Source organism: Centrocercus urophasianus, unplaced genomic scaffold (assembly GCF_019232065.1).
Source record: "Centrocercus urophasianus isolate 14NV4802_14NV808 unplaced genomic scaffold, USGS_Curo_1.0 seq_21, whole genome shotgun sequence".
NCBI lineage: Eukaryota > Metazoa > Chordata > Aves > Galliformes > Phasianidae > Centrocercus > Centrocercus urophasianus.
Genome location: NW_024884767.1, coordinates 14401034 through 14420075, shown reverse-complemented (window position 1 = coordinate 14420075; position 19042 = coordinate 14401034). Strand labels below are relative to the sequence as shown.

Below are 19042 nucleotides of genomic sequence, written 5' to 3'. Positions count from 1 at the left end.
GCTGATTGATCTTCAGGAGCACAACTCCTGCCTGGCTGTTTGCTCTTCTAGGTGTAGTGCAGGGACCCAGTTGAAAATAATATGAAGAATTGCATTATGAGCTGAGGAAACTGGGTGATGATTTTTTGACACTAAAACTTTGTGTCTGTGGTATTTAATAGCTTACAATGCAGAGATTTTGTTCTTTTCACTGGCTTTGAAGTTATACTGAGCATGTATTGCTTGATGCGTCTTGGTTTATCGCACTGGTATCTTCAAGAGAATGAGAAAAATATGTTCTTTATGCCTCATGGTTTATTTTGATTAGCTATTTTCTAAGTCCAAGCAAGACTTTCCCCTGTACAATTCTTTTCAGAGCTTTTTTTTTTTCCTCTGAGAGCCTGACCTTTCTAAATAAAACACTGTTTTATTGGTGTCTGTTCTATTAGATGCCAATACTGTACATTAAAAATCAGTTTTGAAGTGGAATGGAGTGTGTATCACAGTCCTATTTACTAGCTGCATATTGGTTTTTTGCACAGCTGCAATACACAGTATGAGGAAGATTATTTTATTATTGCTGTATACTAAGATGAATTTCATTTAATGTTGGATTTTGCATCAGAGACAAGTGCACAGGAAATAAAATATAAGACGTCATTTTCAAATGAATCAGAAAAGAATAGACATCATTATAAGGAAGGAAGGGAAAGTTTTGTCTCCTACTCAGCTGTCGTGTTGGCAGAATGTATTAGGGCTTCTGCTTAAGCTCCACTTTTTCCAGAGTAAATACAGAACTCCATGCTTCTGAGCAGTGAGTCTGATGTTTCTCTTCAGCACAGAGTACACTCAGACTTGAGTGACAGAGGAGTACCAGTCTAACCAGCACCAGCACTAACAAGAACCACAGTTTTTCAAAGTTGCAGAAAACGCAGTATTATATGTGTAAATGAGTGTATTCCACTGTGGCCTTTGATCTTCAATATTCACATTTTGGACTTTAGAAAAAAGTCACTTACTACTTCTCAAACTTAGTTTTTAGGTTGGAGTATGCGTTTTACCTGAAAGCATTGAGAACTATTTATTCTCTGGCATCATTCTTTGGTATTTGCACACTGAAATTAGTTATAAACTGCAACTTGAAATTTACAAACATTATTTAAAACCATTTCTTGATGAACCTTGTTGGTATGTGAGTTGTTGCTTGTATTGCAGCATCTCATCTACTGGTAAGTGTTGAGATGCGTACATTTAAGTGTATTGCTTACTCTGACCTGAATGATTTTAGGATAGTTAGAGCCACATAACAACAACTGGGAACATCTTGTTCAGTTTTTCTGAAGAAGTACCGAGGTAAATGTATCATGGCAAGTTGACTCTAGATAAAACGCCTGGGTAGGTTATAAGCTTGAACCTGTTAAAAGTAATATGATTATTTGTTACAGACGGATTATTAATTCAGTCTCTTAGTATATCCAAGTCTAAGAAGAAACTGATCAAGAGATGAAAAACTAACAGGATGTCAACTACTGCTGTAATTAATTGGAGCTTTGTAACAATGGTAACAAAAATCACATAGCCTGAAACTCCCTTGAATGCTGTCCTGTTAGCTTTGTTTAAAATGCTTTATCACCAGTCAGAATGTCTGTAGTTAGGCACTCTGAAGTCAGAGGATTTTGTGTGATGCCATGTTGAAGCCAGCACATGAGACAGCATTATTCTGCTTCTGCAATCAAAAGGTTACCCGATACAGAGCATCTTTCCTGAAAGAGGAGTATTGTCTTCTGTATTTGGAAAAATGTGTGGAATTACAGTTGAAGTGGAAATTCTGGTGCTTAGGTATCTGATGCAATTGCTTACATTCATACACAGGAATTTAGTGCTTTAATTTTGCTCGGTCCCAACTGTGAGGTATCGTAAGCCTGCTACTTTCATACAAATAAAAGCAGTTATGGTAAGAATGAAGTTTCCTCAGGCTGTGAGGATGTGTGTTTTTGATGAGCTAATCTACTCTTATGTCTACCTGCTAAAATAAAGAACCCCATAATTTATGTGGAATGCCATAGAGAAGAAGGGCATTGATCATCTCCAGTTAAGAAACAGTTGCAGTTTTCCCAGAGTGGTGTGTTAGGCGCTGTTTGTTGTGGAGTATGCTGATGATAGATTCACTCGAGAGCACATCTTCTAGAGGATTAAAAGGCTTTAATGCATTTTTTCCCCACAAAGCCATCTTTTACACTGAGCTGCATTTTTTTTAATGAGCATCCTTTTTATTACCTGTTATCTGTATAATGTTTTTGAAATGAAGGACTATGAATTCAAAGACCTGAGATATGGCAGTTATTGCTGCCTCTGCTGTTGGGCAGGGAGGGCATTGTCTTCTCCGTCAGTACTTCCTTACCTGCCTCTCCTGGGAAGGAGAGATCAGTTCTGGCAGGAAGCTCTAACATCATTTCAAAAGTTGATTTGTTGGGTTCTCTTTTGTGTGCTGTTGTTGTTGGTTTTTTCCCTAACATTCATCATTGAACTGGTTCTTGTAGTAATTTGGTACAAGTTCAGTGTGTGTGTATTTGGTCTGCTGATAAATTACCGTGTAACCACAGCTCTGTACCAGGAAAGCACACGAAAACGGTGTTTTACTGAGCCACACGGAAATCCGAGGCAGCCTTAGAAGCTGTGCGTGCGGTGCCTCTCCAACCAGCAGCGGTGCGTTGGCCCCGGCTCCGGTACGAGCTGCTACCTGCTACGTAAGGCAGCACTGCGGGCCATGCGGTGCCCTGTGCTGGGAGAAGGGCCAGCGGTCGCCGCAGAGGCTGCCTTTCCGCGGGCTGCCTGCGGCGAGCGGCGCATCTGCAGCCGAGCGCGCGGTGCGCCCGCCCGGCACCACGGCGCGGCGCTAACGAACGCGGTGCCGCGCACCGCTGCGGCGGGGCCGGGCCTGACGCGGGAAGGTGCCCTTGCCGTGAATCCGCAGAGGCCGCGCTGTCCGCCGTCGGCCTCGCGCTCCGGCCCTGTTGGCGGCGGTTGGGCGGCGGTCGGGGCGGGGGCGCAGCTGTTCCCCGCGGAGGCGGTGGGGGGCGGGCACATCCTCGGAGCGCTCCCCGCCATTGGCCGCGCCGCCGCGCCGGGCAGCACGTGACCGGCGGGGCCGTAGCGGCCGCGGCGCTGGCGCAGCAGCTGGGCGCGGGCGGAGCGGCCGGGCCGGGCGCTGGCGGCGGGATGGAGGCGCGGCGGCCGCGGACATGGGGTGAGTGCGGGCGGTGCTGGGCGGCTCCAGGCTGCGCCCCTTCGCGGCTGCGCCCCTTCGTGGCTGTGACAAGGCGGTGGAAGCCGCGGGCGGGGAGGAGAAAGCGGCTTTTGTGGCGAGAAAAACAGGGCAGAGAGAAAGGGCCGGTGCCGCAGGAAAGGGGGACGGGCAGCATCCGGGGAGACGGGCGGCTGCCGGCCGGGCCGGCCCCACCACCGGCACAAAGCCGCTGCGCTCCGCGGCGAGGCCTCGGGGTGGCTCCCTTCGGGGGGCGGCGGTTGCGGCCCCGCTTTGTCGGTGCCGAACGGACGCTGCACGGGGAGCCGGGCGGCGGGAGGCTGAGCCGCGGGGAGCCAAAGCCGCTGACTTCTTGCACGTTGGTTTAACATCACAAAGAGATGCTTGGGTCCGAGATTTAACCCGAATGCCGAGGGAAATCTTAATAAATAATGTATGAAGCGGTGGGTCCTTTCTTTCTCTTTGTCAGAGGTGCAGCTTTTATTCCGGTAATTAGGTCACTGCCAGCAGAGCGCTCCTTCTACAAAAATTCGTGATGGTTCTTAGAGGATGCATATGTGGCCACATTATTTTATCGTATTTATTGTTGTAATGAAGATTGAACATCCTTTTTCTTGACCTACACGTAGGACTCCTGGCTTCTGGCTGTAAGGAGCATCCTTCATTTGACAGAATGTTCTTCAGGGAATCAGCACAGCCCATTTTGACTCACTCGATCTGGATAGTCACGCACTGATGGATGCCTTTTTAAGGCGTAGCAGGAAACATACAGCTTCTCAGCTTGTGTAGGACTATTGTCAATGTATTACTGTACATATATGAATAGTACAATATGGATTAATCTTGGTTTTCAAATACTCTTCCTGCATGTGATGTTTGTTTTCTTGAAAGTGTTCCTTAGTGTTTTTCCTACTATGATTTTTAGTTACGTTCCTATTATTTAGTTCTTTTTTTCTCTTATTGCTAATGTGATTAGAAAATTTCCACGTAGTTTATCAGTTACAGCTCTTTAAAAATACATATAAGGATATGCACTGAAAGTAGTTTCCTGCAGTCAGGCTCTTCTGCATGTGTAAGGGTTTTGCAGGCTTCTTAGTTCAATTGAATGAAGCCCCAGAAAGGTTTGATGATGTCAAATGTTAACTTTTTCGTATGAAAATATCCTCTTAAGACATTCCCTACCTAGACCACAGTCTAATTTCAGAATCGTGGCCTTCCTGCCTGTCAGTAAGATATGGATTATGTTCAATTTTAATATACTAGTTGATAAACTTACCAGTTTAAGTAGTTAGGGATGAAGAGGTAAATTGGTGATGTCCTTCCTGTAACATTTTAAAGGTTCATTTTAGCAGCATAAGTAGAAGATTGAATAGGTGCATAGGTGGTTCCACCACATTTTTTTTTTCTGAAAAGAAGATGACAAAGCATAGTCATGATTATGACCCCTATTATGGTGATGCTTCTCTCCTTACATCTGTAAACCTTAAAAAAAAGGAAAGCGTGTGTATTGTTTTGTGTAAGAAGTGAAATACTTCCTGTGAATTGTCATACTTTTAAAAATGGCAGCTTGAACAGAAGTATAACATTTTGAATGATTCATGACTGCAGACTTTCTTTAGCATCATCCCTCCATTCCTCTAGTGTAGACCCTTGTACAGAGTACTGTGTTACATCTTCTGATACGCATGTTCTCACAGTATACAGCATTTGTTGGAAATGCCCATATTTATGGGTTTCTTGGCTCTACAAACTCTTATGTTGGATTTCTGTTTTAGCTTAGTTAGCAAAACATGTTGATGAAATGTAATTACTTTTCTCATCAGTGTAGCAAAATCTTATTTAAAACAAGGTGTAGCGATAACAGTAGTAAATGGCAGAAAGTAAATTAGTGTCATTGAAGACTTCTGGAAGACTCCGCTGGTTGTTTTTTCCAAAATTCATGCAGGATCTGTGTGTACATATGATAGTATGTTCCTGCAAGAGAAGTGGTCTTCTGTTCCCTGCAAACACTTAAGTGAACCCTGAAGATTACCTTGGTAGATGACTCAATGTGATGAAAAGCTTCTGTATTTCCTTAATATAAAATAATACTTTTTTTCTTCTTTAATAAAATGGCTTTATTTTATTAATGCTTTGTGTTTAAATTAAAACAAGAGGAAAAAAAGGCCTTTTTCAGACTTCTTAATGGCTTAAACTTTCTGAATTTAATCCTTGAAAGATGATGAGAAATAAAAGCTAAGCTGCACTGGGTCATTTGCAGTGAGAACATACACCAATAGCTATGAATAGCAAAAGTGGTCATGCTGAAGAATAAGTGTACGGGATTGTGAATCATCCCTAGTCCAGCACAAGTTATGATTCAAACAATGTCTGGACTGCTTTGTGTTCAACATAGTATTTAAATGCAAATCATGTTTCGTATTTTGTCGTATTCTGAATGCAGCATGACTAACCAGCTAAGGTTCCCAACTCAGAATTCTAAAGGCAGAAGTAGGTTTTTTGTTGTTTCCTTTTTGTCTTGAGAATGTAATGAAAGCTGGACTTGACTGTTCACAGCCTGAAATGAATGAGTTGTGGATTTCCTAAGCGGAGATGGTTTTAGACTGGAAGATTTAGACTAGATAGTAGAAGGAAGTTCTTTGCTGTGAGGATGGTGTGAGACACCAGAGTATGTTGCCTAGTGAGATTTTGGATGCCCCCTTCCTGGAAGCATTTGAGGCCAGGTTGGGTGAGGCTTTGAGCAACCTGGTCTAAGGGAGGTGTCTAAGGGGGTTGGAACTTGATGATCCTACAGCTCCCTTCCAACCTAAGCCATTCTGTGACTCTCTTTGTTTGCACCAGTATGAATGTTAGATTGTAATTTTTGGTGAAAAAACTAAATCTGGAGTCATTCCTATTAAACATACATATAACAAATGTGACAGCCGTGAAAATTCACCTATGACAAAGGAAGGCAAGTCTTGATTTCAGATTAAACCACCATCTTCATTCTTCTCCTTGTCATGGTCTTTTGAAGAATGCAAAGAATGCAGACCACTGCTTATTTTGGCACCTTCATCAGCCAAGCTATATTTTGGTTGGAGGAACAGATGATGCTTCTGCTTGCAGTGATTCATGAGTACAGGCCAAGAGTGTGAGCTGTAAAGAATGACAGTATATGAAGCATTCTGCGCTACCTGGATTTGAAGGTGCTGTAGGTTGAGTGCTGTGATGTATGAAGCTCCTGTAATCTTTGAAGATGTGATGGGCTGTAGAATTCGTAGTGTATTTAACCATGTTAGTGAATTTGAGGAGCATTCTCCGAAGAATGGAACAATGAATGGAGAACTCTTCAAATTACAAATTTATTCAGAGAACAGAACAGAAAGAAAGATACCGCAGAAAAACTCCCTTTACCTTGTTCCCTAGTCAAAAGGATTTTAAGAAGGTCAGGTATATTAACACTTCTGTGCTTTGTTCCACTGTCCACAAAGATGACTGTCATGCAGAAGTGGATAGAACTGAGAAGAAAATCCTCTCAGTACAGGTGAGGGAAAGTTGAGCATGGCTTCCTTTTAAAGGGATTAACTCTCACACATTGTAGTAGGATGTCTGAGAATGGCTTTTCATCTAGCTCTTCTGTCTTCTCTATGGCCGAAAAATGCCCAGTAATTCAGTGCACCTTGTCTAGGGGTTATTATTTTTTGTCAGTTTATTATTTTAAGTGTTTCAAAGCTGTTAAAAGGGGTCATGTTACCTAATTTGAAAATCACTTTTTGATACCATAATCCTTGCTCCTGAAGCAAGCTTTTTAACAACTGAAGAACAGTTTTCCATGATAATCAATTTCTATTCCTTGTTGCATCTTCCCTGATGGCCTAAGCAAGCAAATGCAGAATGAAAAATAACATGAACAGAAGATGAAAGATCTGGTGTTCTGAACACGGGCAGTTCTAGTTCTGTTCCAAGTAATTTCTTATTCTGGCTAACCACACCCAAAGCCTTGAAGTGTTTTCTGTTTCCTTATTACATTTGTCTGTGCACGTGGCTGAAGTGAGGAACAAAATAATGCAGTAACTTCTGCTAGTGAAGCTACTGAAGTTTAAAGATTTGTTCTTCAGTGTAGGTAGAGGTCTAAGAACATAAATATGTTGGCCATGAGGGTCATTTTTATAAAGTACAGGTCTTTCACGAGTAAATATATGTTGTCTAATGTGATGCTGCATAAAACAGAAATACAGTTTTTGTGTAAGTGAAAGAATCAAGATAATGGGCTTTAATGACCTGAGGCTGATGGAGTTTTATTTAGCGAGTATGAAGAAGAATATTGATGCCTGTGAAGAGTTTTTAAAGTAGCAGATCTGGAAGTCTTGCCCCAAACAGAACTGCATAAGACAGTCTCTGGTCTGCTGATACTCAGCAATAAATCCTTAACACAGCACCTAGAGTGCTGATACTGTGCCAGATCTGAACAAGGACAAGCAGAAGAGTATTTATGCGTAAACCGTATTGGGAAACCTACTAAAGGATTTAGACTACAAAAATTTAATTACTGCAAGTCAACATACCAGTTTGATATGTTCCTATAAAGAAAGGCCCCAAGCCCCTCACTTTATTCTCTTAAGTATATTAATAAAGATAACTGTAAAAATGGTAAGCTTAACGCTGAGATTAGGAAGAGGGAGGGCTGGTTTACTGTAGAACAGCTGTACTGGATTTATGCTCCTGTCTGTCAACCTTACCACTCTTTTTCCAGAAGAGCTGTGTAACAGCTGCTGAACCATTGTGGTTAAGGACCCAGCATGTTAAATTAACCCAACACCTATTTTAGATTACCTTGGTAGTCATGCTGTAATCTGCAGTGGTTTAGCAGCTGCTGCATGAGCAGCTGACCCCTCCTCTGTTGCTCGGGTGGGAAGCTTGTGTAAATGGGAAGGGCAGACAGCTGGGGGTAGGCACTGTTGCAGGCATGCCAGCGTTAGTGCTAGTCCCTTCCAAGTCTTAAGGACTCTTAGACTTGATGCTTCAAAAAATCTGTTTTGGAATACATTTAAGCTTAACAAATTGGAAGTATCTCAAACGTGCTTAAATGACGCTATGCTGGGTTTTTGATGCTGTTTCTTTCTGAACTCAGTGTAATATGCCATTGAAAAAACCACTGTCCATTAATCGTGGGGATGAACTGCAGAAAAAAAAAAAAAAAATGGGAGAGAATAATAGGAACAAGTCCCTGGGCTCAGGACAGTTGGGTGATATTTGCATATACAGCAAGAGATCAGACAGTCTTTTCCTGCATTACTAAATTATAATGTAGATAATTATGAACTGTAGATACAGTGATTACAAATTCTTATATTGAGAAGATGAATACAATATGGAAGTTCTGCAGAGTACAGGAGCACATCTGCTTATCAGTAGTGGTGGCAGTAGAACGTTAATTATACTGAGCTGTTAGAGATTTGAACTATTTACTATTTTCAACAAAGTTCATAATCCAAAGTCAGCAAAATGTACTGCAGCCCTACCTAACATCAGTGTTCTTTGGACTGGCCTTGTTAAAGAAAGTAATTTTGCTTTTTTACTGATTTTGTTGTTTGAGGTAGCTATACAACCTACCTGCTAGCAAAAAAACCCACAACACTCCCCCCCTATCCACACACGTAGTGTGTTTATACATATATAATGCGTGTATGTATCTATATATCATCCTCATGCAGTTAGAGTATGTGTGAAAATAATAACTGGTTTTTTTTTAGTACTGAAACAAGTAAATTATAGTAAAAGAGTGCTGTCTAGCCTTACATACAGACAGCAGTAGTTCTTTGTCTATGTTGTTAGAAGAGCACATGGTAGGGTATTATGTTTCAGATTATTTTTTAGCCTCTTCTGAAGAGGCTAAGACAAGTTGTTTTACAGAGGTTACATTGTGAAATTGTATGCTCTGGTAATAATTACAGCTTTTATGGATGAAAAAAACAGTAATAGGAGTCTGAAATATTTTCGTAGAAAATTAATGTTTCACAAATTGCTGAGCTTAGGGTTCTTAAGTAGAACCTCCAGGGATTCTGAGTGTATGTGCTTACTGATTTCAAAGAAGAAAAAAATTGCTCTGATCAGTAAAAAAGTACATTTTCAGAAGATACTGGATATTTTGTCTGCTTGGAATTTGAGTAAAAAAAAGCTATGTAAATTCCTGATTCTAAACTTCTGTATGTTTTGGTTTTTTTTCCCCCATGTGGAAAAATGTATGTCTTAAATACTGACATACTATTACATATGTATTTAGGCTCCTAGTTAATTTTTGTCGTAGTGTGTGAAGATGTTATATCTAGCTTGAAATTCTTTAGTGCACATATTCATACAGACTGCTAATTCAGTACAGAATGAAATTCTTTAGTTTGATAAGAGATTGAAGAAGCCTCTTAACGCTGAGAATGTGGGTAAGGGAACTAAGAAACGAGATTTTAGGTGCTTCATATATCAAGGTATATATGAAGTGACTGTCTAGAAAAATGGGTTGTCTCCATTCTTCCATTTAAATCTTTACCTCTCTGCAAAGAGTAAACGGTTTTGGCACATGAGGCATGATAGTGAACTTCCCAAAGATATGTTGATTTCACCATGTCATGTGTTCTCCTTTGGGCTAAATAAAGTGGGAAATTGACATTGGAGTACAGAATTATTCCTTCCACTTCCCGATGCGATGGCTTCGTGCTTGGAGTAGAGAGTTATTTATTCTTCATCCAGCTGATTCTGGCCCCAGGCGTCTTGAATGCTTTTGTGTGTGTGCGCGTTGGTGCAAGTTCAGGCTGTTAGCCAAGTGAAAATTATTCTGTGCTTTACTTAGCACTGGTGATGTGGTATTTGCTGTGAAAGATGGGTTATGTGGCTGCAAACCCTGTCTGACGGAGGAGGACCCAGAGTGACCAGTCAGTGCTTCCAAGTGACAAGGTTTTAGCTTGCAGTGTCAGATCTAGTTATTTATATAGTTATTATATAACCGTAGATTGTACTTTACTTCATCTCACCCTCTTTATACTGCTCCATATTTAAGCTGATTTTTCCTTTAAATTGCCAGAGCTGTTCAGCTGCTGTCTTTGGAGTTCATTCCTTCATTCATCTTTCTTCACATTCTTCTTTGCATTTACACATCTTGTTAATGTGGCTAGAATTCCTCTGAGTAGAGAAATTGGAAGAACCAAGTATTTTTTATATACTTGGTACTTGTACAGAGATGCAGCTTGTACTTCCATACTAATAATGAATTAATAAGAAATAGTTACTTTAACTAGAACAAATGTCTATGCCAAAGACATGGAATGCTGCAGCTGCAGATGTAAATGAGTAAACATGGTAAACTTGAGTTAAAAACAGTAGATTCTATGGTGGAGTTGGTAGTTAAGTGGATGGTTTGTGTGGATCTAAAGGGTCTTTTCAAACCTTAACAATTCAGCCGAAGTGGTTCTTTATTATAATGCAATACTTGTTTATAACTGTTAGAATTGAAAATGTTTTCAAGGTGTCTTTTGTTGTGTTTGTGCTGAATTACCCATGTAGCTTATGTTCTGAAAAGAAGTTAAACTTTAAATGTTTTTATTGCAAAGAATGGAAACTATACTTGCGTGCACTAAGTGGATTGGAAACAGTCTGGAGTTTTATGTTTTTAAGTCTGCTTACCATTAAGTGAATCTGTCTTGCAGTGAAAGCATAGGATTTGTGGAATAATGTTTCAGATTGCCTTCACTGCTCTGAATGAGACACGTCCATAAAGCATGACCAAATTACGAATACATGTATATAAATAATATAAAATTATATAAATAAGTGTATTTGGAATTATGTTTTCAACTGTTTAATGGCATCATGGAAATCACAGTTCCATAAATGGTGAGCCTTTTCCTTGACCTCTCTGTGATGATGACAGATGTTTAAGTCATGACTTTTTTACTGAGAAATAAATAAACCAGTCATATCATTTGCAACTGCTTGTGTTAACTTTTCTTCCTGACTCCAGTGGTATATATTGTTCCTTCTGTTTCATTGAGTTTAAATTCAAAAAGATTAAGTGTAACATTCAGAAGTTATCCTGGAGAACAAAATCAAATAATCTAACATAATTTTACCTATCTTTTCGTTGACTTGATAATTCAATTAAGATTCATCCGGAAGAGCAAATTTGATTACACAAGGAGTTACACAAGCAGCAAGGTCAAAGGTTTAATGTGAGTATACACAGAAAATGCTCTCCTGTTAATGCAGTTTTCAAGATGGCTTGCTATCTGTATTTGCACGATATTCCAGAGATGTAGGAAGACTACTGAGTAGAGGCTTTCATTTGTTTCGTCCTTCCAGAGTGTTATAGAAAAAAAATTCTTCAGTGAAGTTCTTGTATTTTTCTCTTCTGAGTTACAGTTCCTGTACTTGAGAAATTCTTTCTGTGATATTGGAAGGGTAGCTTGTGCTTACATGAAGTGGTGGGCTTCCTTTGTTCTGTTGGAATGACTGATGAAAAAGAAAAAATTTGTACTGTAAAGAGCTTTAAAAGTGGCTAGCTATGTTCTAGCTGTTTGTTAGACAAAGGTTTTTTTGAATTGTTTTTTTTTAATTTGAAAAGCATTACTAAAAATGTGTGTAAAATGTATTACTGCGATCACTATAAAAGCAGGACTTTTTTCTGTTTTATGACCTATATATAGCACTTGCTCTTTGTATTTGTAATAGTGTGTCTTAATAATCTGTCATCTGTTTCTTCTGCAGTACAATACGACAGCATCTTGTGTTAGAATTACATGAATATATGCTTTAATCTTTTTGCCTTGGAATTTGTTGTTGTTGTTGTTGTTATTTAATAAAACATTTGATAACTGATGCATTTATTCTTTTTTTCTGTTAAAATTCTTTATTATTTAAGTCTACATTAATATGTGGTATTCTGAGGAATTTGGGGCATCTGCGGTTTTCATTTCATAAAATCTATAGGCAGCATCTTGTAGCATCTTATGTTTCACAGTGCATGATAACTATGCAGAGATGTCTAAATATGATTTATCATCTCTTCTCATTGTTAGAATTGAAGTGCTAATAGTAAGGATGATAGTGCATGATTTTCCTTCATGTAGTTTGCCTTTCCCTAATACCTTGTGCAGTCATTGGTGAACTTCTTTCATAGGCTTAATCGTATCTATCAAACCGAAGGCCACAGGAAAAAGCCTTTGGACTCACAGTAGTAGTTTGATTTTATGGATGTAAGTTAAATGCTTAAAAAATTGGGTGGTAAATGGGAATGAGATAGTTCTGTGGTTAGGAATGGATTTTTTTTGTTGTTGTTTTCCAAAAAAGTTTACATTTAGTATTTTCTCTTATTTTTCAGGTCTAAGGGTAGCCCAGGATGGCCGCAGCTTCTTATGATCAGTTGTTAAAGCAAGTTGAGGCATTAAAGATGGAGAACTCCAACCTTCGGCAAGAGCTAGAGGACAACTCAAATCACCTAACCAAACTGGAAACGGAGGCATCTAACATGAAGGTATTGCAAGTTCTGCGTTCATCATTTGTTGCTGCCTTTTGGAGTTAACTGTCTTGCAGTGAACTGGTCATTGTACAAGTTCTCTATGCTTCTGGAGTCCTACAAAAATTCTCTTATAGGCTGTATAAAAGAAAACTGTACTAATCAGATTTAGTTGGTAAAGTGTACGTTTGTTTTTTTTTAATTTGGAAATGAAAGTATTTTAAAACTGTTTTTAGAAACACCATCCAGTTTTCGTAGCGTTTTTTCTGGTTTGTCATGATAAGCACCACCATTTTTGCACTGCTCTACTTCCCAGCATGAAGACATGGGAGAGACTGAAGATTTTCATTATTTTAGGGTAAGTTTAATGTTTTTTTGTTTTCTTACAGTTACAGTACTTACGCTCAAAAAAAAATTCATTTTAAAGTAAAACCACAAGTCTCCAGCCTCTCCCAAGGCATAAACTCAGACTTCATAATTTCACCCTAATCTGCCCATCTAATATTTAAGGACTGTGTGTAGGCTTTCAAAGCCACCTATCCAACAGGTAGCACTTAGACTCAGATGGAATTAATACGGATTTTAATCTTTTGGAAGATATGGAAGTAACTGCATCTGTGTGATAGTGGCACTTAACAAGGCAGAATTTCACAAGCATTCTAGCTGCTCTTCCTGAGCTGACAAATCCTGCTTTTTGCTAGCAGTCAGCAGAACTGATACATAAGCTGGTATCATTGGAATATAATCCCAGGTATGTATATGGACTGGGGGAAGATCTACTTGAGGGCAGCCCTGTGCGGAAGAACTTGGGGGTCTTGGTGGATGAGAAGCTGGACATGAGCCAGCAGTGTGCACTTGCAGCCCAGAAGGCCAACTGTGTTCTGGGCTGCATTAAAAGAGGAGTGGCCAGCAGGGAGAGGGAGGTGGTTGTCCCCCTCTACTCAGCTCTACTCAGTATTCCATCTGGAATGCTGCATCTGGAGTACTGGGGTTCCCAGTGCTAGAAAGACACAGAGCTCTTGGAATGAGTCCAGAGATAGGCCACTAAGATGATCAGAGGGCTGGAGCACCTCTCTGTAAACAAAGGTTGAGGGAACTGGGATTGTTTAGCTTGGAGAAGCAAAGGCTCGAGGGAGATCATCTTGTGGCTTTGCAGTACTTGAAGGAAAATATAAACCGGAGGGGTTACTACTGGTTATGTGGATTGATATTGGTAGGATAAGGGGGAATGGTTTTAAACTAAGAAGAGATTTAGGTTAGATATTAGGAGGAATTTTTTACTCGGAGGATGGTGATGCAGTGGACCAGGTTGCCCATGGAGGTTGTGGATGCCCCATCTCTGGAGGCCAGGCTGGATGTGGCTCTGGGCAGCCTGGTCTGGTGGTTGGTGACCCTGCCTTGGCAGGGGGGCTTGAAACTAGATGATCTTTGAGGTCCTTTTCAACCCAGGCTGTTTGGTGATTCTGTGAATATCTGCATATGTGTTGGTCACTCTGAAAGTAATGCCCTCCTATTTATTTCCATGAAAAGTACAACAAATACACGGAGCACAAATACACAAATACAGAGAGCACAAATACACAGAGCAATGCTTTTTGATGGAGCAAATTCCCAGATACAAATCTCTACTTTTCAAAACAGTCACTACCATTAGCTGTGCATTTTTCCCAGCAGTGAACAAGAGCCTGCATGCTGCACTCAACAGAGGTGATTCACTGCTGCTGTTACCACTGCTGAACGCATCATCCACTGTTTGGTCTCCATAAACGTTCAGCAAGCATTGATAATGTAAGTGGGTGCCATTTTTTTCTGCAAGGAGGAATTCAGTGTGACACACCTTTGTTTCATCTGCACTGTCTTGTCAGACGCCATTGCATCAAACAGCCTCTCTGCTGCCATCTGTCACATGACAGCAAAGTGTAACTGAGTATTTTTTGGGAAGGTTCAACCTCTACTGCTCTTCCACCAACAGTGCAATAAAACAGTTGGCATTATTTATAGAGCAGCTCTCATGCTACTATGTATCGTAGTTTTTTTGTGAATATTGAGCAATATTTGTGTGTCAGTGCTTTCCCATTTTCATATAATAAAGTTCTTGTTACTTTATGGCTAGTCATTATTTTATTACAAATAATCTGATTAATGTAACAAAAAGTAAATGTACTTGATTTAACGTGTAGATTGACCAATGTATTCATGTATTTGGTTTGAACCAGTATTTAAAAGAGGTAGGGTTTTGGTTTTTTTTCAGTGACATATAATCTTTGCATTGACATGTAAAATCCAAATGGCTGCACAACCTAAACTGAAGTGATATAATAGTCCTTCACACATAAACTACTTGAAACTGTGTTTGGCATTAACAACTGAGAAAAACAGTTTTTTGTGTGTTTAATTTTATCTGAGAGCTATAACAGTTTGGTTATATTGCCAATGTTGAGGTAATATAGCAAATCAGTCAGTTTCTTTGCCTGTCATCGCAGTCTGAAATAAGGAAGTGAAGAAAGAGTTTGTAAAAGGGAAAAACATGTTTTGTTTTCTTTTTGTGTCAATAATTAAGTTCTCAGAGACCTAGAGAAAGAGGCTATCTGTATCAGCTGGTTTTTAGGGCATTATTTTGGGATGTGGAACGGCTTTATGCCTTTACTACAAATGCGGCAGACCAGCAAACTGAACATGGTTACACTGCACTCTACAGAAATGTGTGTATACATGTATTCCAAGTAGATACCTCATTTTTTTCTCTCCTTGAATGCTGTCCTGGATATAAGGAACTTATCCTAAACTCCATTCAACTCAAGTATTAAACTTAGGTCATTTCTTTAAATTGAGATAGAGCACAGAAGAAAAAGAATCAGGTCAGTCTAAACAATCCCCATTGAAAAATGATGATGAGTTCTATCTGTCGTGGGTGCTTGGACATGAAGCAGTTTCTTTCTCTTGTTTGTTTTAATTGTATTTGAAAAGACTAAGAAACATTGCCTTAACTTTTGTTGAATTTGAAGAATGTTATGGGAATCACAGTGGGCACTGGAGCCCGTAGGTGAAAAAGTTTGAGAGTAATTGCAGGATTCTGTTAGGTCAGGAGATTATTTTAGTTTTCTGAAAAATAACTTGTTTGCTTTGTTCTGCTGAAAGAAACTGCTTGCTCCATGGTTTGTATGGTTCCAGTGTTGTAATTAGGAATAATTAAAAGAAAAAAGTAAGTAGAAGTACCAGAGAAGTGTAGATTAAAAATCCCTTGGCTACCATATAAATAGTTGAAAGTCCAAATAGTTAGAAACACAAATCCTTCAGGATAACATGTAGGTCTCTAGCAGCTTCTCCTGCCAAGTGCCATATATTAGAGGAAGAAGGCAAGTGATAATAAGGTAAACTAGATGTGCTTCTGTGATGTTATGTACAGCAATGTTGCTATTCTTACACCATTTCATTTTGGCTCGGTAGGATTATCTCGTAGTGACTATTTGGACACTTAATAGCTTTGCTTTGTTCTGCTTTATGTTCTTTAATCAGTTGTGGAAACCAATAAGTGAGAATGGCATTTCTCATATTGAATAATTTTAAAGGAGTTGATTCTGTAAGTAGTAGTGTTAAATACTGTGCAAGTGTGCCTCATTTTTATAATCTCCTTTTTCAGAAATGTAGATAATCATACTGGAATTAAAAGCTTAACATGAGCTCATCTTGCAGATGCATTTATTGTAAACTACTACTGACCTATATAGGAACAGTGTTTGAATGCTTCATTTTTAAAGCTAATTTTCATAATTAAAAGGGCAAATTGTCTTTTTGTTGACCAGAAAAGGAGGTGAGGGGTAAGGAAAGGTGAAGATGTTATCAAGCATGCCAAAGTTACTAACAAAACAGTATATGCTTTGTTTTTTAATTTGTGTTGTCTTAGAGATTAACTGTTCAAACAGAAGAAATCCCTCAGAGTATTATGACTAGCTTGGGAAATTCAGTTGTTACTGTAGGCTTACTCTCCGATGAGAACTACAGCAGTTCTGTATGGTAAAACATTCTCTCTGAGTAAACAAATACTCTGTTTGGTGGCCTATTTTAAGTAGCTGTTGGCCTGTAAGTGTAGAGCAGTTTGAGTGTGTGAGTGCAGTTAGTAAGCATAACCACATATAACAAAGACTACAGACAAATTTTGGAACAAGTGAACTAGCAAGTTAATTTCAAAAAAGGCACTCCGTTGCTCTACTACTTCTTGCCCATACATGTAAAGTCTTCTGTCAGAAAAAGACCTCCATTTTTAAAGACATACAAATCAAAGACACATATTATAATAAAATATAATTGATTTTCATTTTATTTTCTCTGAAAGTTAAACTTGCTATTGTATCTTGTTACGGCTATTTAAAGGAATAGACAGATCCTTAGCACAAACAGGAGACTATCAAGATGGCAACTTAAGAGAATTGCATAGCTTGATGGTTTAATGAACAACAGGGCATCTTAAAAGTGTACTGCTTCCAACTTGAAGCTTATTAGTGTAAGTTTGTTTATAAAAAGGGATGATCTGGGTTCGGAGTGTTTCACTAGCAAACTTTCTTGCACTGTTTCAGCACGCTGTTACACTTTTTCGACATGAGTTCTTTGTTGAGCCCAGCCCAGGTGATCAGGATTTTGGGATCTGTATGTCTTAGGAGTTTAAACAACAGCAAATGCTGATCTTTTATAATCCAGTGTGCCAGTTACTGAATCATATTCTTTTTTAAAAAGTTTACGCTTGCAGTGACGTAAGATTGCAGATATTTCTGTGTCTCCCTTTAGTCTTGCGTGACTTTTATCAAGTGTCTGTCTGATAAGGTAAGCAGGTGATTGCATTTTCTTTTAACTTGTTTCTCATTTAAAGGTCAGACAGGCCTTTGCTTAGCTATCATTTTTTGTTACTTAACCTAAAAAATCTGCTTTTTTTCTACACAGTTGTCTCTCATCATCAGCGTTAAGGATTGTCATTGTAAAGCACAGAAGATACCAATAGAGATTTTTATATCTGGCAAAGGAATCTGTTTCAGTGTATCATGATGAAGTATGTCATTGGAAATTAGAAATTTAAGTCTGTTGTATTTGAAGCCTGACAGAACCCCCTGAAAAACACAGCCAGCAAATTTTGTTATGTGATATTTTTACATGTATGTGTGTGTGTGTGTTTGTGTGTATGCAGGTACGAGTGGCATGGTGCTTGTCTTTTATCTTCTTTCTGTTGTGCTGGATTTGTGAGAGTATATATGTATATACTGTGCATCTATTTGTATATTAACTTTCTCTGGCATATGATGGACACATACGTAGAAGATACCCATGTTTGTAATCCCATCTTGAGTTATCTATTAACAGTTTTTCCTCTAAAATACCTGAGATTATACATTTTGCTGGAAATACTTACTGTACCAAATAAGCAGAATTCTCCCATCATTTTCCAAAGAGGGGAGTTTTCGTAGCTTCATCTGGCCTTTTCTCTTTTTTCTTGCACTTTTGGAGAAAAGGTTTAGAATAGTTCATTAGAACAAACACTAGAATATTTTAGCAAGTCATGCAGAGATAAAATATGTTGAAGAATGATGCGGAGATACAGAAGCAGAGTAGTCAGTACACAGAAGAGAAAAATGCATGAGAAAAGATAGATTTCATCAGGAATGCTTGCTAGTGAATAGACTGCACGTAGTAAGCAAATCGGTGTAACTGTGAAATGTTTGTATTTGAATCTTACATTTTAGTAAGTTAGGCATTGCTTTGTGGATACCGTTACAAATTTGAATATTAGTATTGTTTCCAGTGCTATCAATGTAAATCTAATTTCCAAGTGGCATTCACAAAGAGGTGAGGTCGTATGAAGGTTGCTTGGCAAATAATGTCTCCTGGTCTGCAATGTTGGTGGCAGAGCAGTAGAGGTGTCTCTGTTGTAGTTTCCATGGAAATAAGTAGGAGGCCTTACTTTTGGAGCTACCTGCAGTTAACGTATTGAGGTTGTAGTTGCTGAGCAAAGTAAAAACAATGTAGTAATGTCTGTAGTAATTGTACGTATGGAGCTCAGCAACAGCTAGCTGTTATACGAAGAACTTCACAGGGATCCTGTGTCAAAACTGTTAACAGCAATAACTTCAGCACAAAGTTAAAAACAGAAGTAATGAAATGTCAGAAAAAAGTGCCTACTCACCCAAATGTTCTGAAATAATTTGAATATGAAATTTCTAAATTGTCAGTTGTAAGGTTGTTCCTGTTCCATCCTCTTTTCTTCCATATTTGGGAAGATTTGAGGTATGACCCCTTTGGCTTCAGTAAAGGGTGGATTACAACCTAAG

The 19042-nt window shown here is 39.1% G+C and overlaps 1 protein-coding gene across 7 annotated transcripts in view; it reads left to right on the top strand.

Annotated features, from left to right (window-relative positions):
• The window catches only part of APC (APC regulator of WNT signaling pathway), a 93581-nt gene that overhangs the window by 20338 nt on the left and 54201 nt on the right, over positions 1-19042 (top strand). For 5 of the 7 annotated variants that reach the window (XM_042822804.1, XM_042822801.1, XM_042822798.1 and 2 more), the window contains exons 2-3: positions 12594-12746; positions 13045-13086. In XM_042822804.1, the coding sequence (XP_042678738.1) occupies positions 12612-12746; positions 13045-13086 (177 nt within the window). In that variant the 5' untranslated portion in view covers positions 12594-12611. The remainder of the gene's footprint in view (positions 1-12593; positions 12747-13044; positions 13087-19042) is intronic. The other 2 variants (XM_042822803.1, XM_042822802.1) reach the window with 1 other exon arrangement.